The sequence below is a fragment of the Diadema setosum genome, chromosome 9, assembly GCF_964275005.1.
Source record: "Diadema setosum chromosome 9, eeDiaSeto1, whole genome shotgun sequence".
Lineage (NCBI taxonomy): Eukaryota > Metazoa > Echinodermata > Echinoidea > Diadematoida > Diadematidae > Diadema > Diadema setosum.
The window spans coordinates 20,497,044-20,522,747 of NC_092693.1; the positions used below are offsets into that span (position 1 = coordinate 20,497,044).

The 25,704-nt window shown below is 38.5% G+C and overlaps 2 protein-coding genes across 2 annotated transcripts; both read right to left on the reverse strand.

Moving 5' to 3' along the window:
* Positions 1 to 4,198: 4,198 nt before the first annotated feature.
* On the reverse strand, positions 4,199 to 7,836 carry LOC140233216 (sodium-dependent organic anion transporter-like). The gene is made up of 5 exons (XM_072313330.1): positions 7,236 to 7,836; positions 6,614 to 6,905; positions 5,814 to 5,928; positions 4,966 to 5,225; positions 4,199 to 4,388 (listed from the first exon to the last, which is right to left on the reverse strand). The coding sequence occupies exons 1-5, from the start codon at positions 7,834 to 7,836 to the stop codon at positions 4,199 to 4,201; spliced, it is 1,458 nt and encodes a 485-aa protein (XP_072169431.1).
* A 15,987-nt stretch (positions 7,837 to 23,823) lies between these two features.
* Positions 23,824 to 25,470, reverse strand: LOC140233217 (ileal sodium/bile acid cotransporter-like). Its single transcript, XM_072313331.1, has one exon. The coding sequence runs from the start codon at positions 25,468 to 25,470 to the stop codon at positions 23,824 to 23,826; it is 1,647 nt and encodes a 548-aa protein (XP_072169432.1).
* Between the last annotated feature and the right edge of the window lie 234 nt (positions 25,471 to 25,704).

Genomic DNA, 25,704 nt, shown 5'->3' on the forward strand with positions numbered 1-25,704 from the left:
TTTTTTTTTATCGGTGAATCGTACTAAGTACCTAATCACCCTCCTTATAGGGCTTTAATCCCTCTCCATTAATCTATGCAGGTTCTTGAAAACGATTAACGCGGCGAATTACCTGTGAAGAAGCTTATACGATGCGAAGATAGTAGAGAGTATTGGTCTGAATGTCCTGAATGACAGTTACCAGTCGCAATATCCATAATCTTTTCAAGGTTCTACCATTTTTTATTTTTTTTTGTAGAGAATGATCACTGCAGATTTGTAACTAATGATAAGATTTAAACGCTGCCAACGTTAAATGATTTAAAATAACTATCCTGAGTATTCATACATAGAGGGAAACAATACAAAGCTCGGGTTTATGCCCGTACGCAGAAGGGGGGGGGGGGGCATGACTAAAAAAAGAGGTGACAGTTAAAACAATTTCAGCCATCCCCATTGTCCTTCAACATTTTATTTTTTTTTCTTTTTGACTAGAAAAAAAACAAACAAACCCTGAGTCATCTCAAAAGATGTATCATTAGATGATATGATCATTTTTATGATCAATTCAAATATACATAACCCTTAAGCGTGCTTTGTAAATTCCCAGTTTAGAATAGTTATTTAGAAAATCAATGTCATTTGTTGACGAATTGTGATACAATATTCATCGAGATAATTATGAAAGTTAAGTGGCAACAATTATGTTTATTTGGCCGGGATTTGCGATCGTGATTGAAAGTGTTTGTTGTTCTGTTCAAAAAGCAAATGACATGTTTGAAAGGCATCCTGATAGGCCTGTTATACCTGCATCTTTTAACCAGGGATTTCTATCCGTGCTTAGCGATATTTTCCATCAACATGTAAATGAAAACTGGAGGCACGCAAATTTGAATTGTCTGTAAAGAAAAAAAAAAAAAAAAAAGAGCACTGTCTGCAAAACGTGTGTGTATGTTTAAGTGTGTGTGTGTGTTCATCGAAAGAATGGCTCTCAATCATACAGGGGCGGATCCAGGAATGCCGGAATGGGGGGGGGGGGGGGGGGGAGGGGGGCACAAAATTTAAACAAAAATTGCCTTCTTTTATTTTTTCTTTTTATTTCTTTTATAAAGGGGGCACGCGCCTACGATGTGCCCCCACACGCATTCATATCTTGTCTTTTCGGCAAGGTCATGAAAAAAAAATTGAAAGAATTTATACAGCGCTTTTGAAATTATGGAAATAAGAAAGATTTACCATTTAAAAGAGTGATGAAAAGACAATCACCTTAAGCAAGCGTAGAATACAAAGGAAAAATGATATGACATTGATATACACTGCCTTACTGTATAGCGAAATGAATAATATTATATATTTATGAATTGATAACGAAACGGGCAGTTTGCAGAAAACTGTTGTCTTGTTTTTCGTTCAAAAAAAAAAAGAAATCAGAAGAAACGGAAAACTTGCACATTTTGTTTGTAACTACTGACAGAGCAATACCCTACTGAAACACAATGAATAGATAAATGAAATAAATAATCTTTCACGATGCAGACATCAGAAACAGATTAAGAAAAGCTACCTAGTTTTATTCCAAGGCATTCCGCTAACCGTCTGTTGTTGCTAAATCAAAATGAGGCGCATAATACCCTCTCCTGCGGACCCTACAAGGACCAGGAAAGGATAATGGGGGCGATCTCTGTCTTTGTAGTAAGTATTAATGGTGTATAACTAGGAACGTTGTTCGAAGCACAGTTTGTGCAGTATATGTAGGATTATAGTAACTGTTCATAGCTGTATGTACATAAGCAAACAAACATTCTTCTAACGTATGGAACGTATTTCAAAGTATTTTAAATGATTAATTAATGCAATGTTCAGTATTTTGTATGTATTTGACGGTGTTTTTTTTTTCTCAGATCGTAAAGCTCCCTTCCCCGCTGTCTATAATAGTATGTGAGAATATGCGAATAATTTCATGGCATAATGTTTGATCCGTAATGACTAATGGGTAATTTGATGTCCTAGCCGATTTACAGTTTAAACTAGATGAAAGGAAAGATGATGTATTCTTGAAGCAAGAAACGACACAAATCAATGACAAAATATGAAAGAAAATTGGTCATTAGTTTGTACTTTTCATAGAGCAATCTGATAAGACGCATTAAAATCAAGCTTTGTGAGCTCATGGATACACTGAGATGAATATTTATCATATACTTTATTACAATTCTTCCTCATGAAGTCATTGTAAAAAAAAAGCGACCTACTTTACATACCTCTACATTTTCAATATATGCGTCAGTAATATTTGCAAATACACATTTCACAACAGAGGCATTTGACAATTGTTTGAACATGATGATAATGGAAGACTTCGTTTGTTTCTACTTAACACACGCTATTATGATGTAACTGTTGGCATAGCAAATAAATCTCACAATATATTAATCTCGAAGCTCTAGATAAAATGGCGTCTTAATATCAAGCAAGGATCGTTCAAGGATGTAGCAACGTAATATGGGACTTTATCGAGCTCCAGCATATCGTGCACTATCATTTTCATAAATATTATTTCTTAAATTAATAATGGCCGGTGTTACCATGTAAGATTTTGAATGCATTATACCCTTTAGTCTACACAAGAAATATCATTCGTATCAATGTTCTCCTCCTTCTTAATGTATTGATACATTCAATTCAATTCAATGCGAGGCCAAAGGAGGATGTGATTGAAAAAACAAACAAACAAATCGTCTTGTGCTTGAGGGTGAAGCAGGAAAGACACACGAAAAACCCAAATCTGAGCAATTCGTATTTAAAGAGCCCCTGAAATCCAAATGCATGTTAATTGATTTGTGTTGATTTATGATACCCACAACATCACTTTTGCAGTGAAACGAATATCTAGAAACATTCCATATATTTTTCACGATTTTTTCTTCTGTTTTTCTTCAGATTACTTGGAACGCCCTCCAAAACTCCTTCCAAACCAATATTCCTCAGATGACATCATCTGTCAATCATTGCAAAAGTACTGAAATGCTTAACAAAAGACATTGGAATGCACCTTCCCCTCAGCATAACTTGCATGTTTCTGTGATATTAATGTGACTAACAAAAGACATGGTGAGGGAACATGCAAGTTATGCTGAGTCGAGGGGAAGCTGCATTTCAGTGTCTTTTGTTAAACATTTCAGTACTTTAGCAATGATTGACAGATGAGGTCATCTGAGGAATATTGATTTGGAAGGATTTTTTGTTGGCGTTCCAAGTAATCTGAAGAAAAAGAGAAGAAAAAAATCGTTACACATCGGAAACACATCGAAATGCTCTCCTTTATCCTGAAAACGTTCGCCTCTGTAATGGGGCACAGAACACTTCTCTGTTGCCCTATATACAACATGAAAAAAACATCTTGTTTATTTATGCTCCGACGAATTAGTTGAATGAAGATGCTGACGCGTATGTAATAAAGATGACTTTGAACGTATATAGGACCTACGTAATGTAACAGCAAGGTACTTTTTTTTTACGGAGAATGACGTATAGATTTAGATGCGTTTACGCCGTTACACAAAGAAATGCTATTAGACGTTCTATTTTACAAAAATCGTACATAGATATCAAATGCATTAATAGACAAACAGACCACACACACACACACACACACACACAGGCATAGACAAACACATGCATACACCCACATACACACACGTATCACTACCTATATATTTTTCTGTCATGAATTATATCGTAGTTATCGTTGAATGAGGTAAACTGATCAACCATTTAACCTGATGAAACGTTATTAATTATAGTGACCTGTACGTCTTACAAACTACTCCGACGCTCTTTCCAATTCAAACAGTCTTGCACCCAGGCACACATTGTAACATTGTGGTATGATACTGACACACGCGCACAAAATAATATGTGGAATCCATAGAGAAAACAACCGTTCCAGTTTTCATGATGCTCTAACTGGCTTTGATGGGTCCAATATGGCGAAAAACTATGTATGTTGTTTTTATTTTGTTTTCTTCTAAAATCCGGGCTTAAACCCACAGCTGGTTCATGTTGAAAGTCAATTGTCACTCTCGTCACTACTAACCAAAATGTGTGCGTACGTGACTTTTTAAAAGTCTTCAGAAACCAGCGAGATTTGTCAGTGGAAACCAAAATCGGCCAAACGTGAGAGCGGTGACCAGCTAGTTATGAATTTGTCAACATTCCCTTATGCTTCTTTGAGCTCGAAACCAGGGTTGTCCGTCCCAGGGGTGTCGGATATCAGATGACCGGTATTCCCGTTGCTCTCGTAGTTCATCTTTGGTTCGACATCATCGACTGCCACCGCGGCTTCTTCCTGCTTCTCGTCCTCTTCTGGCGCCATCATCTTTTCACAACAACTGCGACACACGAGGTACCTGAAAGATAGAATGCTGATTGTTTAGACATGGACTCCATGGAAGACGAAAATCATTCGAATAATGAATATGAAATGGGCAATCCATCTATTTTGTAATCTTTGGTTATTTATGTATGATTTCAGTGTATTTAAAAAATGAAATGGAAAAAGAATAAACGAACAAAAATATTATCAGTCGGGCGAGCATTATGATAACTCACGCCATGGCGAATGCAATGATATAAAGTTTGTAATAGAAAACCTTTCTTATTTTCTTCTAGGTTGATATTCCCAAATCACGCTAAAGAATCTAACGACTAAGCTAGATTTTCTCGAATGTATACTGAATTAGACTTACGTATTTTGCATTATAACACATTTTATGTTGAAAGGATGAGCCAGAGAGAGAAGAAGAGAGGGAGGGAGAAGGAGGGAGAGGAAAAGATTGGTAATGATAGCAGAGCACATTATCATAAGATAGATAAATGAGCTTTACCTCATGATGGCTTTAAAAAGATATAACCCCAACAAGTACTTTAATTGTGGTATACGGGTCTCGATATCTCTTTCATGAAGAAAACCACCTGACGTCATACCTGAAACATGAATAGAGGATGGACGCCAGAGTGCCTTCGATGAGCGTTACAAGGACAACGGTGAGCTGTACTCGTGCGATCAGGTCGGCCTCGGGTTGTGGGTAGAATAGCGCCACGATGGTGCGGCCGAGGAGAGCGTTTTGCACACCGGTCTCCAGGGCGATGGTAATTGAGGTGCGCACGTTTCGGCCGAAGATTCGCGCGAAGGCAAGCCCGAAGAAGGCACCACAGGCAGGCGTGATGATGCTCGCTATCCAGTTCTACAAAAAGATAAAAAGATGATTTAGTGATCTCCGGGTACTTACACGCTTCTTAGACAAAAGTCTGTTCAGTAGTTGTCTCGTTTGCATATTAAAAATTGCATGAATATTTTTCCATTTTTCCACTTCCGGGGGCGTATAGGCATGGGAGAGTATATAATATATTTGACGAAAGGTTAATGAACCTGATAACAGTCGACTTGTCACAATATTATAAGCCACAACAAATTTAGGGCTTTTGGTTTACAAGAGCTACTGTTGCCCTTACATTTGCCGTTTCAACGTTCCATATATCAGGTAAGAAGGGAAAACAGTTGGGTTTGATCTTTCATTATGTAATAACAAATAATGATTCATTACGAAAAACATAGAAAAGTAAGATAAATAAATTCACAAATGTGTAGATGAAAGAATGAAAATGCCCGCAATCTCTATGATCTCACTCATGGTAGCAACGCAGTGCTTCTTCCGTTCTGAATACATTGGTATATTTTTAACATCATTGCAATCTTTTTAGATAACCGTGATAACTATGAAAGATTTGGCAGTGGGCCGTGCAGTAAGAGTTGAGTATTTGGATCGACCCACCCTGAGAGGAGAGGTTGTGTAGGCGTAGAGATCGGCCGGGATGCCGAGCGAGAGACCGACTATGATGAGGAGGGCTGACACCGGTTTGATCACCTTGGCGCAAAATTTCTTGAACCTTTATGAACAGATCGAGGTGAGTAGACATTAGAAAATGATTAAAGAATAGAAGAAATCAAGTTACACACTTTATATTTACCATGACAGGACGTCACTGTATACGACAACTTTAACGAATGTGTAACTAAGTGATTTCCTTCATTTGTGTGGGGTTGTTGTTCTAATTGGTGCTTTGCTTTTACTTGGCCTGTTTGAAGCGTAGAAGCTAGGAAATTGCATGCTGATGTCAGAGAAAAAGAATGTAAGTCGTGTCGTGTCATCGATGAAATGGAATAAGGTAAAGATCACAAGATGTCACCGACAGTAGCGGGAGCCTGGCTTCATCCAAAACGAGGGCCTATCAACATCGTACAACTATTTCTCTTACAAAGCCTTGTAGACCTATCTAGTGATGTATCTCGACGGTGCTATTGATTATAAAAATTATCACCTAACTCTTGAGATTCATCATATTATATCTTAACGAATGGCTTTCATCGCTACGTTATTAATGCCCAATATGCGATCTTACGTTTTACCTGTTTGTTTCATTTTGCCTCAAAAAGTGCTATGTTATAGATAGCATGTATGTACTTAACAAGTTGCTATTACGAAATTTAGGAGGCATACAGCAATGAAGATATAAATGCATTATCATAAGCTAATCGCTGAGTGCATAGTTTATTAGTGGTGTTTGGACTTGCTTTGGAAACTTGTAGGATAAGGCGATGCCAATGAACACGGGTAGCACAAGGATAACGAGCTGCTGGACGAGTTCGACGTATGGCGTGCTCAACCGAGAGTCTCCCCGCGTGAACGGCGTCGAGTAGATGAAGAGGTTCAGCGGCATCATCCCCAGGGCGATAATGGAGGAGAAGAACGTCATCGTCACGCTCAGCACGAAATCGACATCGAGGAGGACGCTGAAGATGTTGCTGAGCCAGCCGCCAGGACAGGTGCCGACGAGAACGATGCCGATAGCCGCCGTCGGTTCATCTTTAGGGAAAGGAAAATATCTGAATGTATCACTTGACATTTCACTATAGAAGTGACCACTTCTAGGTAAATCTAATGTGGGAAGATAAAGATAATCATTATTTTACTCTTAAATGTAAAAATTTGGGCCAGCGGTCAAAGGTATCATAATCCCATTCATATCACTCACTCAGTAATGACAGTCTGTAAAGTGCATTGAAACTCTTTCATATTTCAATGTATTCATTGATTAGCGAATATATTCCAATATATTCTTGTCTTCAACGATTTTTTGGAATGAAGTATACTAGCAGACCGAAGGGATTAAGATGTAGGGTCTACGGTATTTACCTGTGACAAGGATGGCTATAGCGTAGGTCATAGCAGGCATGATGATGAACTGACAGAATATGCCGATGAGGACGCCCCATGGACGCCGGACCTTCTCCCAAATCGCCTTGAGGTCCATACTGCCACCCATAGAGATGTAGCTGATAACTACCCAAGCGAGGATCACCCAGATATAGACCACCTGAATGAGGCGAGGCACGCGCCTGACCCCAATTGTCTGAGACCCGACGGAGAGTGCGTCCTGGCCGCCCTCGGGCGTGAACAGAATTTCCAGATCACCGATGTCAATAAACTTCCCCGCGATGGTCACGCTAATGTTGCGCGGATAGATGTCCCCCGTCGTCAGGTTTTTGCTGAAGTCGGTGTCCACCAGATCAAAGTTCCGCGGTTTTTCTGAACGCATGGTCAAAATTCCGTTTTCCGTGACTTCTGTGACATACAAGGTCACGTTGACTTCGGAGCCCTCGTACACATAGACGGTGTCCTCGGCGTATGTGATATTGACGGAGGTTGACGTGCCGCATTGACCGCTGACGGTTGAAAATAGGACCATCAGCGATGTCAGGATGACGACTGTCCTCGTCACACCTTGGGGAGCCATGTTTCTGTAAAATCACAAAAAGATATTTCATCAGGTAACAAACATTAACAAATGATTGTTATATATAACACATGAAGTACTGTTCTTACTGAACTACGAAGAATGTTTTAATGTTATAACTTTCCTAGTAGAGCGGTTAAGCCCTCAAAATCATGAGAATTGTGCAAAATTTGACTAAAGCATGAAACTTTCACCAGTGTTAGTACATACCATAAGATTCATCTTAAGATCGGGAGGTAAGTCTGATTTGACCTCTGATAACCTCCAGAGGTCAATGAACTTTAAATATCAGAATATTGATGTTTCGAGGCATTTGTGAATGATAGGCCTAGATCTTGGTTACGCTGCACTAAATATGCATTTGTACTACAAATCTTCCGTTTCCACAGGGCATTGACAGGTGTCTACAATTGACCTCTGATGACCTTTAGAGGTCAATGACCTCAAAATACCATAATATTGATCTGTGATGTTATTAGTTAATGATAAACATGGTTAAGATGGGGTCTTAGCCCCACCAATGAGGAATTCATTTCTAGTGAACACCACACCCCAATATAAGATTGAGCTAATGAAATGCTTTAGGGAAAGAAAGTTTGTTAGCAAATTACTTAAAAAAAAAAAAAAAAAAAAAACATGTTTGAGCCGAGAAATCAGTTAGAGTGGCAAGCTGTAAATGTGATGACAAATCCAATAGTATCTGTACAACAATATGGTCGCCGGCTTGGAGAAAGTGGTAAGGAGCTTTTGGGAACTTAATGACGTTGTCTTCATATACATATATATAATATGTATATATAAGAGAGAAATCGTTCAAGAGGAATGACTTTAATTTACGTTTGAAGACATTTCAAGAGATGTAGTCTGATTTGTTAAGGGGCAAATCATTCTACTGTTTGCAGTCTTGTAAACATAGGCCTACTTGTATCTTTAGCGAAAATTGTTCGAGTACGTGGACGGTGATAGGCCCCTCTAATCAAATTATGTATGAACGAAATGTTTTCTTTTGAACATATTGTATTGTGTTGAAAAGTTCTTGGCAAAATTCCAGGGGAAATGTGTACATGAAAATTCCGATGTTCAAAGCATGTGATGGGCAATGTAAACAGTATGTGCGAATGCTTCTATTTTTCCTGCTAAACTTAGTTGTTAGTGGGGAAAAGAAAATAAGAGAAAAGTCTCGCTCTACCATGTCTACACCACAACGCCTACGGATATCTAAGCTGGAGGTGGGTTACTTGGAATGTCTTGTTTAGAGCACCAACCTTAGCACAGATTAATTGGCACGCTATCTTTTGAAGAGAAACAATACTTTGTTTCACATTGTTAGTGGGGAAAAGAAAAGAAAAAAGAAAAGAAAAGAGAAGTCTCGCTTCATGAGAGATGTTCAGATCCCGCTCTACACCACAACGCCTACGGATGTCTAGGCTGGAGGTGGGTTGGAATGTCTTGTATAGAGCACCAACAGCAATTGCAGATTAATTGGCACGCTATCTTTTGAAGAGAAACAATACTTTGTTTCACACACGATGATAGCAGAAAGACATTATCATCCGCTCGTGTGAAATCAAGCAGAAGTTTTTCAAAACATTTCAAGAGGCATCTTGGTGAGTTACAGTCTGTTAAACATGTCAATATAATGTGAAAAACAAATTGAAGGCCACCTGCAATAGGCCACCCGCAATACAGCCTTGCATTTTCCGACATCACAACATCTTCACGTGAAATAATCAACACGTTCCATATTATACTCGTGATGGAGAGGGAAAATAATAAACAACAACACTGCAAGATTGATGAAGACAATAGACGGGAACTGATTCCACGTTAAATACATAAACATGCACATATGTATTTTGATTTCTCCATGCATTTTCCCATATCATTACACACAATCATTGCGCGCGTATACTTGATATGGTGTTCAGCTCACTGTGTGCAGACTGAGCACGATCCGATAATTCAGAACCTTTGCCTGAGAAAGGATTGTAGCCCATCCCGCGAGTCAAAAAGAAGCTTTCTTATCATCTCGTGCATCCTGTACTCTATGCGCAATGCACCCATCATATAGAGACAACCTTGCCTTCACCCAAACTGTCCAGATATTGCCAATGGAAGACTCCGATGATCGTATACAGTGGCTGTGCACCTGGAAGAACGCTGGTCTGACCTCAGAATGTCCATTTTAGTCGTGGTGGAGATCTGTGTGCCGGCCGATCCGTGCAATGTAAGCTCAATCGCGTGCTTCACTGAAGACGCAGATGCTGCCCTGTCTTGAAAGAGATCGAGGGTATACATCTAGACCAATTTCAGCAGGAGGTTACACTGAATCATCAGTTGCTGGTAGAGAGTTTTAACTGGATGATACTACCCGCTGCCATAAGATTATTACCCTGATTCACACATTGGATGCAAACCGGATGGCGGCCATATTGGAAACAAGCAATATTTGGGCATGGGGGCACTACTCTTGGCCAGGCCCAATTGTTAAGGAGTATCGAGTATAAAGAAGACAATAAGAGCTAATATTAGTTCCACTCCTATTTGGAAGTGAGATACCTGAAGATGTCATTAAAAAAAAATGCCCCAAGTTGCCTGACTTAATGACCTAAACTATAACTGGATGACAATAGCAAGACACAGGATTACTTCATGTGGAATGCATGTTAGGCCTCACAGTATGTCGTTTTCCAGATGGTCCATAACGTCACTGTATGCTCCAGGGCCATGAGTCATTCATCGGAACCATACAGCCAACGAGTTCGAAACTAGGTAGCATTGCCCATGAGCTTGACACTAAGTTTAGGCAAACCAGGCCCATAAGAGCCCGACACATGGGGGGGGGGGGGGGTCCACAAGACCTATACACTGAATAGATTAAGCTCTGTGAAATACATATATTAATCTCGTACCGTGTGCCAAGTTTTCCTCGAGTGTCGAGCTCGCGGAGCGCACAGCTTGTGGGCCTGTTATATTTGATGTCGAGCTCATGGACCTTGTTCATCTAGTGTTTAGGTCACAGGATGTACGACTCGTGAGCTGCGTAACTCATGGCTGTACTACTCTTGAGTTGTTTGACTTGTGACGTACACCTGATGAAGTGGGCCTGTTGTATTAGCATCTTTCACCCTTTCATCCAGTTCAAGGGACTTTGCCATATGCCTGTTCACATACTATTAAAGGGAACGCAAACCCAAAGAACAATGTGGATTGAGTGAAAGCAGCAACATTGGTAGAACACATCAGTGAAAGTTTGAAGAAAATCGGACAATCGATGCAAAAGTTATGAATTTTTAAAGTTTTGGTGTTGGAACCGCTGGATGAGGAGACTACTAATGTATGAGTGGACAACAATATAAAGAAAATATAAAGAAAATTCCACAAAAATTCATTTTTCATGAAAATTACAAATTCCATCAACTTGATACTGACATATGTTAAGGGTAGCAATAATTCCCTCTGCTTTCTGAAAGCGGTTAGTCAAGTGCTCTTTCATAATGCTAGAAAAGTGAATTTTTGTTGAATTTCCTTTATATTTTCTCTGTATTGTTGTCCACTCATACGTCATAACCTCTAGTAGTCTCCTCATCCAGCGGTTCCAACACCAAAACTTAAAAAATTCATAACTTTTGCATCGATTGTCCTATTTTCCTCAAACTTTCACTGATGTGTTCTACCAATGTTGCTGCTTTCACTCAATCCACATTGCTATTTGGGTTTGCGTTCCCTTTAAGCATCAACCCAAAATATGGTACTCCTCTCCCCACTTTCCATGTTTAAGCGTACAAATTTTGTCCAGTTCAAATTTGATAATGTTGCTCATAATTTCATGCAAGCTGGGCTGCATAACTAACCCAAACATAAATATTATACAGTATATGAAAATTACCAACAGATTTTCGCATTGATAACACCCAATATGATTAAATCGTCTAAATGCTACTCCAGGGTCTTAAAATATAAAATTTTAGCTCTATGTTGAAGTAAACCCCATTCGATTTGGTTAAGCGGTTACAGAGAAATGTGGATTGTTTTAAAGCATGTCATGAGTTTGATTCTTCCAAGTTTAGCACTTCGATGATCTTGTGTGTGAATACAATAGAACTTGGAGGGAAGAGATTCCTGACATCCTGTACAAAATTCCTAATTTCTCTTTGACCACTGAAGCAAATCAAATGGGGTTTCCTGTAAGATGTAGGCTATGAGTTACAGTTTCATAGCCTGATTTGTATTTAGATTGATTCAATATTTTTAAAGATATCATTGCGAAGGGACCCGTTGTATTTTTTCTTTTTTTTTTGGGGGGGGGGACATACGGTATTTGAGGTCACTGCCATCACTGAAGACACATAAGCTTCATTTCTGAAGTAATTTACCGCTCACATTCCTGAGACCTTTTACTATGAACCAATGCTCTGTGGAATATGCATACATGCTTTGATTATGTACGTCAAGGCGTGATTTGTAAATGATCAAATTTTTAGGATTAAACCAACGCCAAACATAAATAATTTCAATCCTACACAAATTTTGATATTCTAAAATTCTGACCTCACATTGTCCTTAGATGTCAAAGTTGGACCAATGTTCTGTGGAATGAGAAGACACTTCTATTGTAGCATAAATGCTAATAGCATAAATCGTGATTGCACACCAGGTATACAGTTAACCATTGAATATACGTCAAATATCAATATTCTGATATTTTGAGGTCATTGACCTGTCGCAGTCCTTGGAGGTCAAAGGCAGAGACATGTAAATAATTCCCCTTGATCTGAGGAATAGGAAAGTGATTAAGTTGTAACACAAATGAATTTTAAAAACATCGTTATCATGTTTATCATCAACCAATTGCGCCAAATATCAAAATTCTGATAATTTGAGGTCATTGACCACTGGAGATCAACAGAGGTCAAAGGTAGAAACCTGTCAAGGATCGGTGGAACATTGAGGCAATTCCACTGTAAAAAAAAAAAAAAAAAAAAATGGTTTCAGTACATCATTGCCGTGTTTATCATTAATCAATGACAAAATATCAATATTCTGATATTTTGAGGTCATTGACCTCTGGAGGTCATCAGAGGTCAAAGGTAGAAACCTGGCAGGGCTCTATGAAACATGAAGACAATTCCACTGTAACTAAAAATGAGTTTTTAGTACACCATTAAGGAGCCTACCATTTTAACATTCATCAATGACGTAAAATATCTATTTTCATCAAATTTTGAGGTCATTGAACTTTGGAGGTCATCAGAGGTCAATTCAGACTTACCTCCCGATCTTAAAATGAATCTTATAACATGTACTACAGTACTAACACTGGTGAAAGTTTCATGCTTTAGTCAAATTTTGCACAATTTTTCGGCTTATCTGCTCTACTATCCAAACTGAAGTTTTAAAAATATTGTCATTTCATGTAAGACACATTATTACTGATGAGAATGTCTAAGCAATCTCTGCTTGTCGTGCGTCCGAGCCCAGTCGAATAAGTGACGGCAAAAGCTTCTGAACAGTCTAAGATCAATTGCACAGTCGTGTGTTCTTGTTATATTTTCCGTGCTTCCAACTGGATGCTGAATGCTTGTTAACTCGTGATATTTGTGTATAGGCAGAAAGGTGTCATTGCATTCGGGATTTCCCACATTCTTGTCTGACACTCTCCTGTCATATGAACCAATAGTTGCTTATAGACTGTAATGAATCAGTTTGTGTATAAGCCAAACTGCCAGGTGAGATATTGTGATTGAAATAATCAGATCATTGATGTCGACATTAGGTGCAACTTTTGGTTCTACCTACCGTGAAGAAATTGAGGATATGTAATAGACCGACCATAGGTAACGAAAATCTCTAGCGAGTATTTATCACGGCCTACATTGTATAAGTTTTTCTGCATGAACTTTTAACAGTGATTGCAAATAATTTAAAGCTTCAGCGTATTTAGAATTGATAAATTGTAGTTGAGAACAAGTTTCAAACCCGTCCGCGTAAACTTTTTAGGGTGTTGGGGGATGAGTCTAATGAGTGATTGACAAAGGTCCAAACCTTTTACAATCAATTTTCTGCGTAAGAGGACTTCTGATCAGTAACAGCATAGGTGTAAAAAAGTAGGCCTACCATGTGTGATACCGCTATGGAACGCCATTAGGGAAACAATACAAAATTCATTTCACTCCAGCCAATGTTCATTTCACTTTAACAAATACATTTTACTCACCAACATTAAGTTTACTTTTTACAAAAATACATTTCACTTTTAAATAAAAAATTCCTTTCACTTTTAACAAAAATACATTTCACTTTTAAATAAAAATTCATTTAACTTTTCACAAAAATACATTTCACCTTTAAATAAAATTCATTTCACTTTTCACAAAAATACATTTCACTTTTCACAAAATTACATTTCACTGTTGAATAAAAATTCATTTCACTCTTCACAAAATGTATTTCACTTTTTAACCACAAACATTTTACTTTTTCCCAAAAGTTATTTCACTTTTCAAGAAAACACAAAATCATTTCATTTTTCCGTAAAAAAAAAAGTCATTTCACTTTGGCGTGCCATATCACTCTGACGAAACCATTTCACTGCGCTAAAACCATTTCACTCTGATAAAACCATTTCACTCTGATAAAAAAAAAAAAAAATACGTTCCTCTTTTTTCCCGGCCAAAGGTGGCGCCAGTCTGAGAAGAGTCACAGTGCCATGGCACTTTGTGTAACTGAGCTGAGGTGAGTGGCCGGCCAGCCGGCTGGCTATGCAGTACCTAGATTTAGCGCGCTACGCCGGCGCGGCAACGACGCGAGGCGAGCTAGCAGTCGACGGCCCTCGCCTCGGCCTCACTCACATGCACGCTCGTGCAGTTATATGCATACTACATCGAGAATTGAATCTACGCCTAACTTGCTGAATAATTCATGCATCTTTGACTGGAATGGAGGGTTCGATTTATCGCAATACTCATTTTCAAAGGTGGGTACCGTACGGTATGGGTACGTTTCAGGCCCGTAACTAGGGGGGGGGGGGGGGTTCAGAGGGTTCGAACGAACCCCCCCCCCCCCCCCTGCTAGCGAGCAGGGTCCGCTTGAACACACACAAAAAAAAATGAAAACTTCTTCCCGGGCAAAGCTCCAAATACGACAGAAGAATGATTTTTAAAGATAAAACAACAACAACAACAACCAAAATAAAACAAAAACAAAAACAAAAAGCCAGCATGACCCAAACTCAACTAACGTCTCTTGCGCTTCTTCATATTCACTACCACAAACTGGAAGAGGTGGTTGATATCTTCACCAACACAAATCGAAGAAGGATGATGCTGAACTTGGTATAGATAATATAGGTATAAGAACAAGGGCGCCGGAAGCGGGGGAAGGGGAGGGGTTGCAGGGGTGGCACTTGCCCCCCCCCCCCCCCAAATAAAAAAATAAAAAATAAATAAATAAATAAAAAATTTTTGGGGGGGCAAAACGGTTTTGCCCCCCCCCCCCCCCCCCCCAAAAAAAAGTGCTCCCTGTAACAAATAATTAATCTATTACTTAAAGAAGAATATGAACAGTAAAGGCACTTTTCTTGTCTAAAAGATGTCAATTTCATAACTGAAAAGGCAAAATTTTCGCCCCTAACGGGGCGAAAATCATAATTCATTATTAATATACATTATACCTATATATATTTACTTATGAGTAAATTTAGTGTATAGATGGTAGCCTCGCATCCTCGAGTGTGCCCCCTGAAACATACCTTTAGTAAACCTTACATTTTCCCTTTCTTCTATGCTTTTCAGCAATATAAGAATATTTTTTATTGCTCGAACAATGCGATCACGTTTATTAATGAATACATTTCAGACGAATGGCAAAGTGAAAGTGGCTCGCTTGCTCTGCACGTACATAAATATAGTAAAATGAACAGTTTTCATAAAACAAACATCACTGCGAAGGACTATCATCATATAACTTATGAAAACTGTTCATTTTACTATGTACGGGCAGAGCGAGCGAGCCACTTTCACTTTGCCATTCGTCTGAAATGTATTCATTAGAAGCTTAAACGTGATCGCATTGTTCGAGCAATAAAAATTATTCTTATATTGCTAAAAAGCATAGAAGAAAGGGAATAATATTTGTCATAAATGACGTGTACATAATCATATCTGATGTAACCGGAATTAAGCAGAAATAAATCAAAGAAAGGGAAAATGTAAGGTTTACTAAAGGTATGTTTCCGGGGGCACACTCGAGGATGCGAGGCTACCATCTATACACTAAATTTACTCATAAGTAAATATTATAGTGTATAGGTATTATAATGTATATTAATAATGAATTATGATTTTCTCCCCAGGGGCGAAAATTTTGCATTTTAGTTATGAAATTGACACCTTTTAGACAAGAAAAGTGCCTTTATTGTTCATATTGTTCTTTAAATAATAGATTAATTATTTGTTACAGGGAGCACTGGGGGGGGGGGACCGTTTTGTCCCCCAAATTTTATTTTATTTTATTTTATTTTTTTTTTTGGGGGGGGGGGGGCAAGTGCCACCCCTGCAACCCCTCCCCCTCCCCCGCTTCCGGCGCCCTTGTTCTTATACCTATATTATCTATACCAATTTCAGCATCATCCTTCTTCGATTTGTGTTGCTGAAGATATCAACCACCTCTTCCAGGTTGATCACTTTGTGGTAGTGAATATGGAGAAGCCCAAGAGACGTTAGTTGAGCTTGGGTCATGCTGGCTTTTTGTTTTTGTTTTTGTTTTATTTTGGTTGTTGTTGTTGTTGTTGTTGTTTTATCTTTAAAAATCATTCTTCTGTTGTATTTGGAGCTTTGCCCGGGAAGACGTTTTCACTTTTTTTTTGTTCAAGCGGACCCTGCTCGCTAGCAGGGGGAGGGGGAGGGTTCGTCCGAACCCCCTGAAACCCCCCCCCCCCCCTGAAACGTACCCATACCGTACGGTACCCACCTTTGAAAATGAGTATTGCGATAAATCGAACCCTCTATTCCAGTCCAAGATGCATGAATTATTCAGCAAGTTGGGCGTAGATTCAATTCTCGATGTAGTATGCATATAACGGCACGAGCGTGCATGTGAGTGAGGCCGAGGCGAGGGCCGTCGACTGCTAGCTCGCCTCGCGTCGTTGCCGCGCCGGCGTAGCGCGCTAAATCTAGGTACTGCATAGCCAGCCGGCCGGCCGGCCACTCACCTCAGCTCAGTGCTAACAAAGTGCCATGGCACTGTGACTCTTCTCAGACTGGCGCCACCTTTTGGCCGGGAAAAAAGAGGAAGTATTTTTTTTTTTTTATCAGAGTGAAATGGTTTTATCAGAGTGAAATGGTTTTAGCGCAGTGAAATGGTTTCGTCAGAGTGATATGGCACGCTAAAGTGAAATGACTTTTTTTTTTACGGAAAATGAAATGATTTTGTTTTTTCTTGAAAAGTTAAATGACTTTAGGGGAAAAGTCAAATGTTTTTGGTTAAAAAGTGAAATACATTTGTGAAGAGTGAAATGAATTTTTATTCAAAAGTGAAATGTATTTTTGTGAAAAGTGAAATGAATTTTTATTTAAAAGTGAAATGTATTTTAGTGAAAAGTGAAATAAATTTTTATTTAAAAGTGAAATGTATTTTTGTGAAAAGTGAAATGAATTTTTATTCAAAAGTGAAATGTATTTTTGTTAAAAGTGAAATGTATTTTTGTAAAAAGTAAAATAAATGTTGGTGAGTGGAATGTATTTGTTAAGAGTGAAATGAATATTGGCTGGAGTGAAATGAATTTTGTATTGTTTCCCTAATGGCATTCCATATACCGCCGTTAAGTTTTGCCTGCCATAGTCAGCAGTAATACTATCACATACACGTTGCAAGCTTTAGGGCCTATTCGGCTGGGCATGTACATGAATAAATGCCGTGACTGGCAAACTTTGCATTTTGTTTAAAGTGCAGCGGAACCTGTCCGGTCCGTGCCGACAGTCAGAGGGAAGGGACGACCCAGGGACCCACTCATTGCACCTGCATCCTGAGGGTCCATGGAGACGATGTATAAAGTACGAAGCTTTGATATTTTTAAGTTGAACATCGTGCGATCTGGAGCATGCTTAAAATGATATTTGATTTATTCTAGTTAAAACAACAGAAATTGATCCTAAATGTCACTTTTTGATGGTTGAAAATCCTTGTGTGTTTTTTTTTTTGTAAGACCTGAGGAAAAAAAAAAACACAACTCGTCATCTTTACCTGTGTATCAAAGCATGACAAAGAACCCTTGATGCCCCACGCCTAATGCATGAGAGTTGAGGTTCAAAGAATTATTTTTTAACCATTTAAAAACTGTTTATTACCTGTATTATTATTTTTCATGCGCCGCCTTATAATTGCTATCGACACAAGAAAGTTTCGGCAGTCGACAAGTTACAGTATGTCCCAACAAAAAATTGCATTTTCGCATTGATAACACCCTAAATGATTAAACTGTCTAAATGCTACTTCAGGGTCTTAAAATATAACATCTTAGCTCTATTTTGCAGAAAACCCCATTCAATTTGGTTAAGCGATCACAGAGAAATGTGGAATGTTGGAAAGCATGTCATGAGTCTGATTCTTCCAAGTCAGTTTAGCACTTCGATGCTTTTGTGTGTGAATACAATAGACAGAAGGGAAGAGATTCTTGACATCCTCTACAAAATTCCTCATTTCTCTTTGAACACTGAAGCAAATCGAATGGAGTTTTCTGTAAGATGTGGGCACTGAGGTATAGTTTCATATCCTGAATTTGTATTTGGATTGATTCACTATTTTAAAGATACCATTGCGGAGGGTCCCGTTGGAATTTTTTTTGGGGACATACTGTAAAGCAACGAATTCCTTCATCGTTGTGATATATTGATGGTTACATAAATCAGGACAACCTCTCCTCGGAAAATTCAAAGTTCAATAAAGTTTGAAAACATGCCTTTAATGAAAAGCCATTCCGACTGCCCAACCCATTATATACATTGTAGGCTTACAGCACACACACACACACACACACACATATATATATATATATATATATATATATATATATATATATATATATATATACATATATATATATATATATATATATATATATATATATATATGTATAATATATATATATATATATATATATATATATATACACGCACAAATACATACATATACGTATATACTGACACTTTAAACACTTAGAAACGTATTATGTACCGGGGTATACTAGGGAAATGTATGATGATCAATTAGATTATTGTCTGGTAGTTTTGTCCCAAAAAAAAAAATCACCAAAATTTGTTGTATATATTACTATATTACATCTTGCTCACTTTTACTTTTAGTAAGTAAGTCTGTCATTACCTGCCATGTGTCTAGAATAGGACCATGAACCTGGTATGATTATGTAAACATGTTCTTTGTTTTGTTAAAGAATAAAGGCATGATTACAACACACACACACACACACACACACACACACACACACATATATATATATATATATATATATATATATATATATGTATATATATGGGGTGTGGGGTATGTATTAAGTAGGCTCTATTTGTACCATATGAGTTGAAGAAGAGGTGTTTCCAAAAGGCGCTCAATCCATCATTTTCGATGGATTTAGCGCCTTTTTAAGTTCTAATGATATATCTGCATAATGTCCGTGTACAAAATAGATTGTAATGGACGAAATGATGCGCCGTCGTGGTAAGACCATGTGAATAACGTGTGTCCTTTGAACCACGATGGCTCCCACTGAGGGCAACTCATTATCTTCGTGAGAAAGTATCGGCACATAGGCGAAAGGTGTTAACCAGCTTATGACGGACTGTAAATTTGCACTAAGACATGTATTTGTTTACTCTGTCTTTATTCATGAGGAAAAGTTTCGTCTGCCGTCGGTGCAATGCGGTCTAGACTGGAGATCATAATGTTGATTCTCATTTCAAATGTAATCAAAGACACTGTGAACATATCAAACACGCCCTATTTGATTTTTTTTTTTCCAAGCGTTACGTAATCATGCTTGGCACATTCGTTATTTTCAAGGTGTCCGGCAAATCTATGCGTCACGTCTAATTTTGGTCGCAAGAATTGCATGTTCTAAATTTAATTCCAGCATCAAAACGATGATCACACGTTTTGCCGATGTGCTATTTCAGGATATTGTGTCAACAATTGTGATCGACAGTAGGGTTATGAAAGTCGGCCCTTTCAATATTCGACTTTTAGTATATAACGTCAATGTCATATATCATTTCCCAATGATTGATTTAAGTTTAGACGATTTCAGCAAAACCGATAAAATATGGGCCTACTTAAAATGTGTTATTTATCAAATTAAAAACAAGAAACTCATTATAATGTTTCCATGAAATTTAGGAAGACGGTATCTCACCCATCCTCCCGCCCCTCCCCCCTCCTCCCATCCCCCATCCCCCGCTGAATTAGTGCATCATTATTATCATCACATATAATACTTTTCGGCGTCTGCGTCAAATATTGACTTAGTCAGTTGCTTTTAACAGTCATGCGCTATATGAGCAAAAGTTATTCTAGTGTCTGATGTGTTCATCAGTAATTAGCCTATGACCTCAGAAGACTTTTCTTTTTCACACAGACACAGACACACACAAACACACACACAAATTTACATCGTCTTGTTGAAGACTGTGTCCGTTGTCAATTTTAAGCATGTCTTAGATTATAATCATCACGCTCCCTATTTTCATTCGAAGCATTTTGATCTAGATTTTTTTTATGATGTACCCAAACTCTTTTCTCTCATTGTAATCTTACTGTCAAGCACTCAGCAAGACCCTCAGGGATAATTGGTTAGTTTTGGTTTGGTTTTGGTTTATTTTTGTAGAATTTTATCTAATTTTCCCAGGTTCCGTAACAAAATAAAGACAGAATAATCCATAACCAAAGTGAAGCAGACAATACAAAACAATACAGGAAATGCCATTCTCGTAATATCGGTTGCCATGGTGACCACAGTCCCAAATTACAAGCGAACTTCCACATTGATTGTCGGCGAAGAGAGAGAAATAATGATACAAATGATCGCTACCACAAAGCAGACCCTAGCTATGGGATGGTGGTCCCATAATACACAGAAAAGATATCGCGCAGAGAAATCGTGCTACACACGAAAAGTCTTTTATTTCTGTATACATAGTTTTACGATACAAATCATCGAATAAACTTTGATTGACGATTGATGGTGGCGCTACTTGTGCACAGACTATACATCCATGTGACTTTTATCGTTTGCCAGATGGTACATGAGAGAAATAAGATGCCATGTTTGGCTTGACTATGAATACTCAGAGTAAACAATTCAACCAAACAGCATGGTAACTTCACAGAGTCATTAAAATCTGTTACTCTGAATGAAAGTTATAAACTTTCTAAAAGGTCGCTATGGAGCAGTTACAATCTCAAGTGTGAATTAAATGAGGTGGTTCATCATCTTCTCTCAACTGTATCAATTATTTCTTTTAAACAAGGTTGATGTTGAAAACGATGCTTCTTGTCAACAACACAACGACTGCTCTTCTACAATTTAACGGAAAGTGATGAAATTTATCCCTCATAATTACATTTAATTTAGTGATGGTTTGAATGCGGGAAAATAGATTATACCATTGTGTTATTAAATATACAAATGTTATTGCGATAAATGCTAATATTTCATAAAAAACATTAAAAGCTCATAGCATTAAAATGTCCTAATTCATGTACAAGTTAAATAAAACTTTTACCGTTTCTTGATTTTATGTTATTTATTGACATAAATTCTATCATTTATTGACATTACAGCCAATAATTCGTATTTTAAATCAACATGCTTCTAATGTGCTGGTCTTTGAAGAATGAGCAACAACCTTCAAGATTTGAAAGAAGTAGTGCCCATAAATGTGTACGACAGTGTAATATTGTATTCATAAGTTAATTTCTAGAAGTCAGAAAAGGAACAAGTTTGATATAAAATGCTATATAGGTATTTTCAGGTGTTATCTGTACAGTGTCTGATGTAGAAGCTGCCTTAAATAACAGCGTTTAAGATGAGAATCACTGACAATAAAGGATGCCTGATAAATCAGTTAGCTTCAATGACAGTATGCTCACATAATTTCTTCCTTTGAGACACAAAGTCAGAGATAAGAGAGAACTCAAATTGCAACTGATTGACAAATTGCCCTACATCCACGTAAATAAGCACTGGATTGATCAGTGTTTTAGTAGTAGCCATGATAAAAAAAAAAAAAAAAAATCATGGGCGTACATACTCGAGCGGGATTCGAACATACGACCTACGATCAGGACGTCGTAGGTTCGAATCGTGCTCGAGTATGTACGCCCATGATTTTTTTTTTTTTTTTTTATCATGGCTACTACTAAAACACTGATCAATCCAGTGCTTATTTACGTCGATGTAGGGCAATTTGTCAATCAGTTGCAAAAAACATCTCGACGGAAGAATTTCAAGTTATCTCAAATGTTTATACCATTGACCTGTTAACCTGTACATTGGGTTTGATGATAAAATTTCCTGTTTCGACTTACAATAATAACAACAAATTGCAGCTTTTCGATTGAATTATTGTAGGCTGGTGAAAACCTCGCAAAATTGCATGTTAGAAAGAAATGGAACTTTTTAGCTTTCCCTCCGTTTCCAACATTTTCAACAATATTTAGTAAATATCGCATCTCGCCTTCACAATTGATTATGTGTTAATATCATATTTAGGTCAATGTAGGATATGTACATTGCTTCTTTTTTTTTTGGGGGGGGGGTCATGATCTGTTTTGTACACATATATTCTGTGTGGACAATGAAAATAAATGAAATGAAGTGAAATGAGATGAAATGAAACGCATGTGCTTTATCATCGAACAAGATCGTCATAATTTGAAAAAAAAAAACCCACACATTTAAGAATGGTTGTGCTTGAGAAAATAATATCATTCGGATTAGTTGTAAATTCGTATATACATACCTTTCTTATAGCAGGTCTGCTTTTCATGAAACCTCGTTTGATTCTAACCTATTTAGTTAAGCGAAACCGAACACTATGGAAAATGTTCGATCTTTTTTTTTTTTTTTCATTCGGATATGCTGACCGTCCAACTCATTGTCACACAGGTCACCACCAATTATGATACGTATTGTTATCATAGCCGATAAAGTAGTATTCTCTGAGTGAGAAGCTTACACCCATAACTGTCTCGTAGTCTCAGTAATACAAGAAATAACTATTTGTTGTGTCTTCGTCCTGAAAAGCAATGTAAGTCACTGTCTTTGAAGTGGAAGTATCAGCATGAATACCGACTTCAGTAACAGTGAGATGACATGTAACGTTTGCGGTAAACTACAAATTTCACGTGAGGGCAGGTACAAAAATCAATGGACCCATATGAACTTCACACTTAACTATCCAGTTATACATTTAAAAGATATCGTGGCAAAATAAAACTACTTGATGAGTAATCATATCAAAAATTATCTAAGATATATTCACAGTACTTAGGTGAAAGGACAAAGAGAAAACATTCGTTAACTTATACTTGTCACTTGTTCGAAACTTCGTGAGAAAACGACTGGTGAGAGTATAAAATACCATGCAGGTTGTACTAAACTTATCAAACTGTACTAAATATCAGATATACAGGCACCAAAGGACATCAAACTCTTTTCTTTGTCTAAAAGTTTGATCTCCAGAGAGCATGGCATAGATCTCACGTTTAAATGGATTTATTTTGTTTTAAACCTGAAACAAATGCATGACGTCGAGATGCAAAGCTGAAGATTAAATGAATATAAACCACATCATCAGGAGAAACACGGCTATAATCATAATAACAGCTGCAAATGAGATTGGAGTTTCTCAATTATGTTGGTCCAAAGCGCCATTAGTGTAAAGGCATACGCTCCACGCTGTCATGCTCGTATCCTCATAAATAAACCTGCCTCGCAGCTGGGTTCCTGACATCGACACCGTCAGGTCTTCCCAACGAGTCAAAAGTACCAGTAGATGACTGACTTGATCGCATCTGTCCTACAATGTCAGATCGTCGTATGTTGGATCTACCCGAGTCGGCAACGAAACCGTAGTTGACTAACGAAACATCCCGGTTAGACCTTCGCACCTCTTCAAAATCGACCTGTGTAGACTTTGAAAACATTCCCTTGGGATGAGCTCCTTTTGTTCTCTGAGATTTATTCCGTGGTTTCGCCGGACCTATTCCCTGGATCCTGGCCGACAAACTGCTGATGGCGCCTCCTGAAGAATCAGTAGAAGCCTCGACTCCATTGACGGCCACGTCTTTGTCGTTTTCTTCGTGTTCGGGCAGTTCGTATCGACCAGGATATCGCTTCATGATGACGTAAATGCCGGTCATGGTGAGTAAAAAAACAAACGTCATAACGACGAATAGGACCGGAACCCTAGTCATAAGGTCGGCTTCGGGTTGCGGAAGCGACAGAGTAATGACAGAGGTTGCCAGGAGTGCGTTCTGGGCACCTGTTTCTATGCATATTGTGATGGCGGAGTGGTTTGAGAGACAAGTCATTTTTGAAACAAGAAGACCGAGGACAGCTCCGATTACTGGCAGAAGGATGGCGCACAGATAGACTTCGACCGGAGATGCAAATGCGTAGTAATTTGCCCACAAACCTGCAGCGAAACCAAGAATGATGAGAATGAAAGCCAGGGGTTTGAGCAGGCGACGGAACCACTTTGCAGCCTTAGGGTAACGATGGGCGACGTAAGTGCCAATAGAGAGTGGAACGACGAGGGTGATGAGCTGAAGGAAAATCTGGAGGAAGGGTATGCTGATGCTGCTATTACCGCTGGTGTAAGGTCTGGCGTAGATGAAAAGATTTAATGGCATCAGTCCAAGGGCGATCACCGTGGAACAAAAAGTCATCGTCAGACTCAATATGAGGTCGCAGTCGAGAAGGAGAGTGAAGACATTACTCAACCATCCTCCGGGACATGATCCCACGATGATCAATGCTACAGCCGTGGGGGCGTCGAGTCTCAAGGCCCTGGCCAAGAGAGCCGCACAGCCGGGCATGATGATGAATTGGCATAGAGCTCCGATAACAACGCCAAATGGTCTCTTTAGCTTTCCCCGTATCACCTTCCATTCCAGCTTCACACCCATGGTAACATAGCTTACCATAAGCCAGATCAACAGCACGTATGTAAAGATGGTGTTTATGGGGCCGGCATTTCGCTTCACTTTCACGACGAAGGGCTGAATATCGAATCTTGGGTCAATCAAGCCAGTGCTCCCACGTACTGTAAATTGAATGGTATCGATACCAAGAGAAACTCCACGAACGGGTATCGCTATAGTCTGCAAAGCTACCACATCTAGTTGGAAAGCATCTTGATCCAAGGTAAAGATACGTGTATTACTGCTGGAAACTGCGATTGTCAGCGGCTGCGTCACTCCTGTCAGATTCATCTGCAATGTGTCGACGTTTCCATTTGAAATCAACAAGAAGTCGTTTGGCAGGGTTGTGTAGTTAAATTCAGCCGAACTGACCCCCGTTAGTACAAGAACCATAATCGTTCCGAGATTTAATTGCATCGAATTCATGATGCTTGGATGATTGTGCCAATCACTATAGATTGTCATTAAAATGGGAAGCAGACGACATCGAAGACTTGACTCTATTGTCCGACAATTGGTTAACACTCGTCCTCTATAGAATGAATGATTGACTATGACGAAGACTATTGTTCATGCTGCATTAGTTCTAGATTCGTTTGGTTCAGTAATCTCCAAGTAGAAGACAATAAGTGCAGTTCTTTTTTTCCCTGT

Bases quoted from the DNA above. Each gene is read 5' to 3' on its own strand.
- LOC140233216 (XM_072313330.1), bottom strand. From the start codon at position 7,836: ATGGCTCCCCAAGGTGTGACGAGGACAGTCGTCATCCTGACATCGCTG. The intron at 5,929-6,613 runs GCAAGTCCAAAC...CTGTTCATAAAG, and splicing joins TTATCCTACAAGTTTCCAAA to GTTCAAGAAATTTTGCGCCA. The intron at 4,389-4,965 runs GTATGACGTCAG...TCTATCTTTCAG, and splicing joins ATCCTCTATTCATGTTTCAG to GTACCTCGTGTGTCGCAGTT.
- LOC140233217 (XM_072313331.1), bottom strand. From the start codon at position 25,470: ATGCAATTAAATCTCGGAACGATTATGGTTCTTGTACTAACGGGGGTC.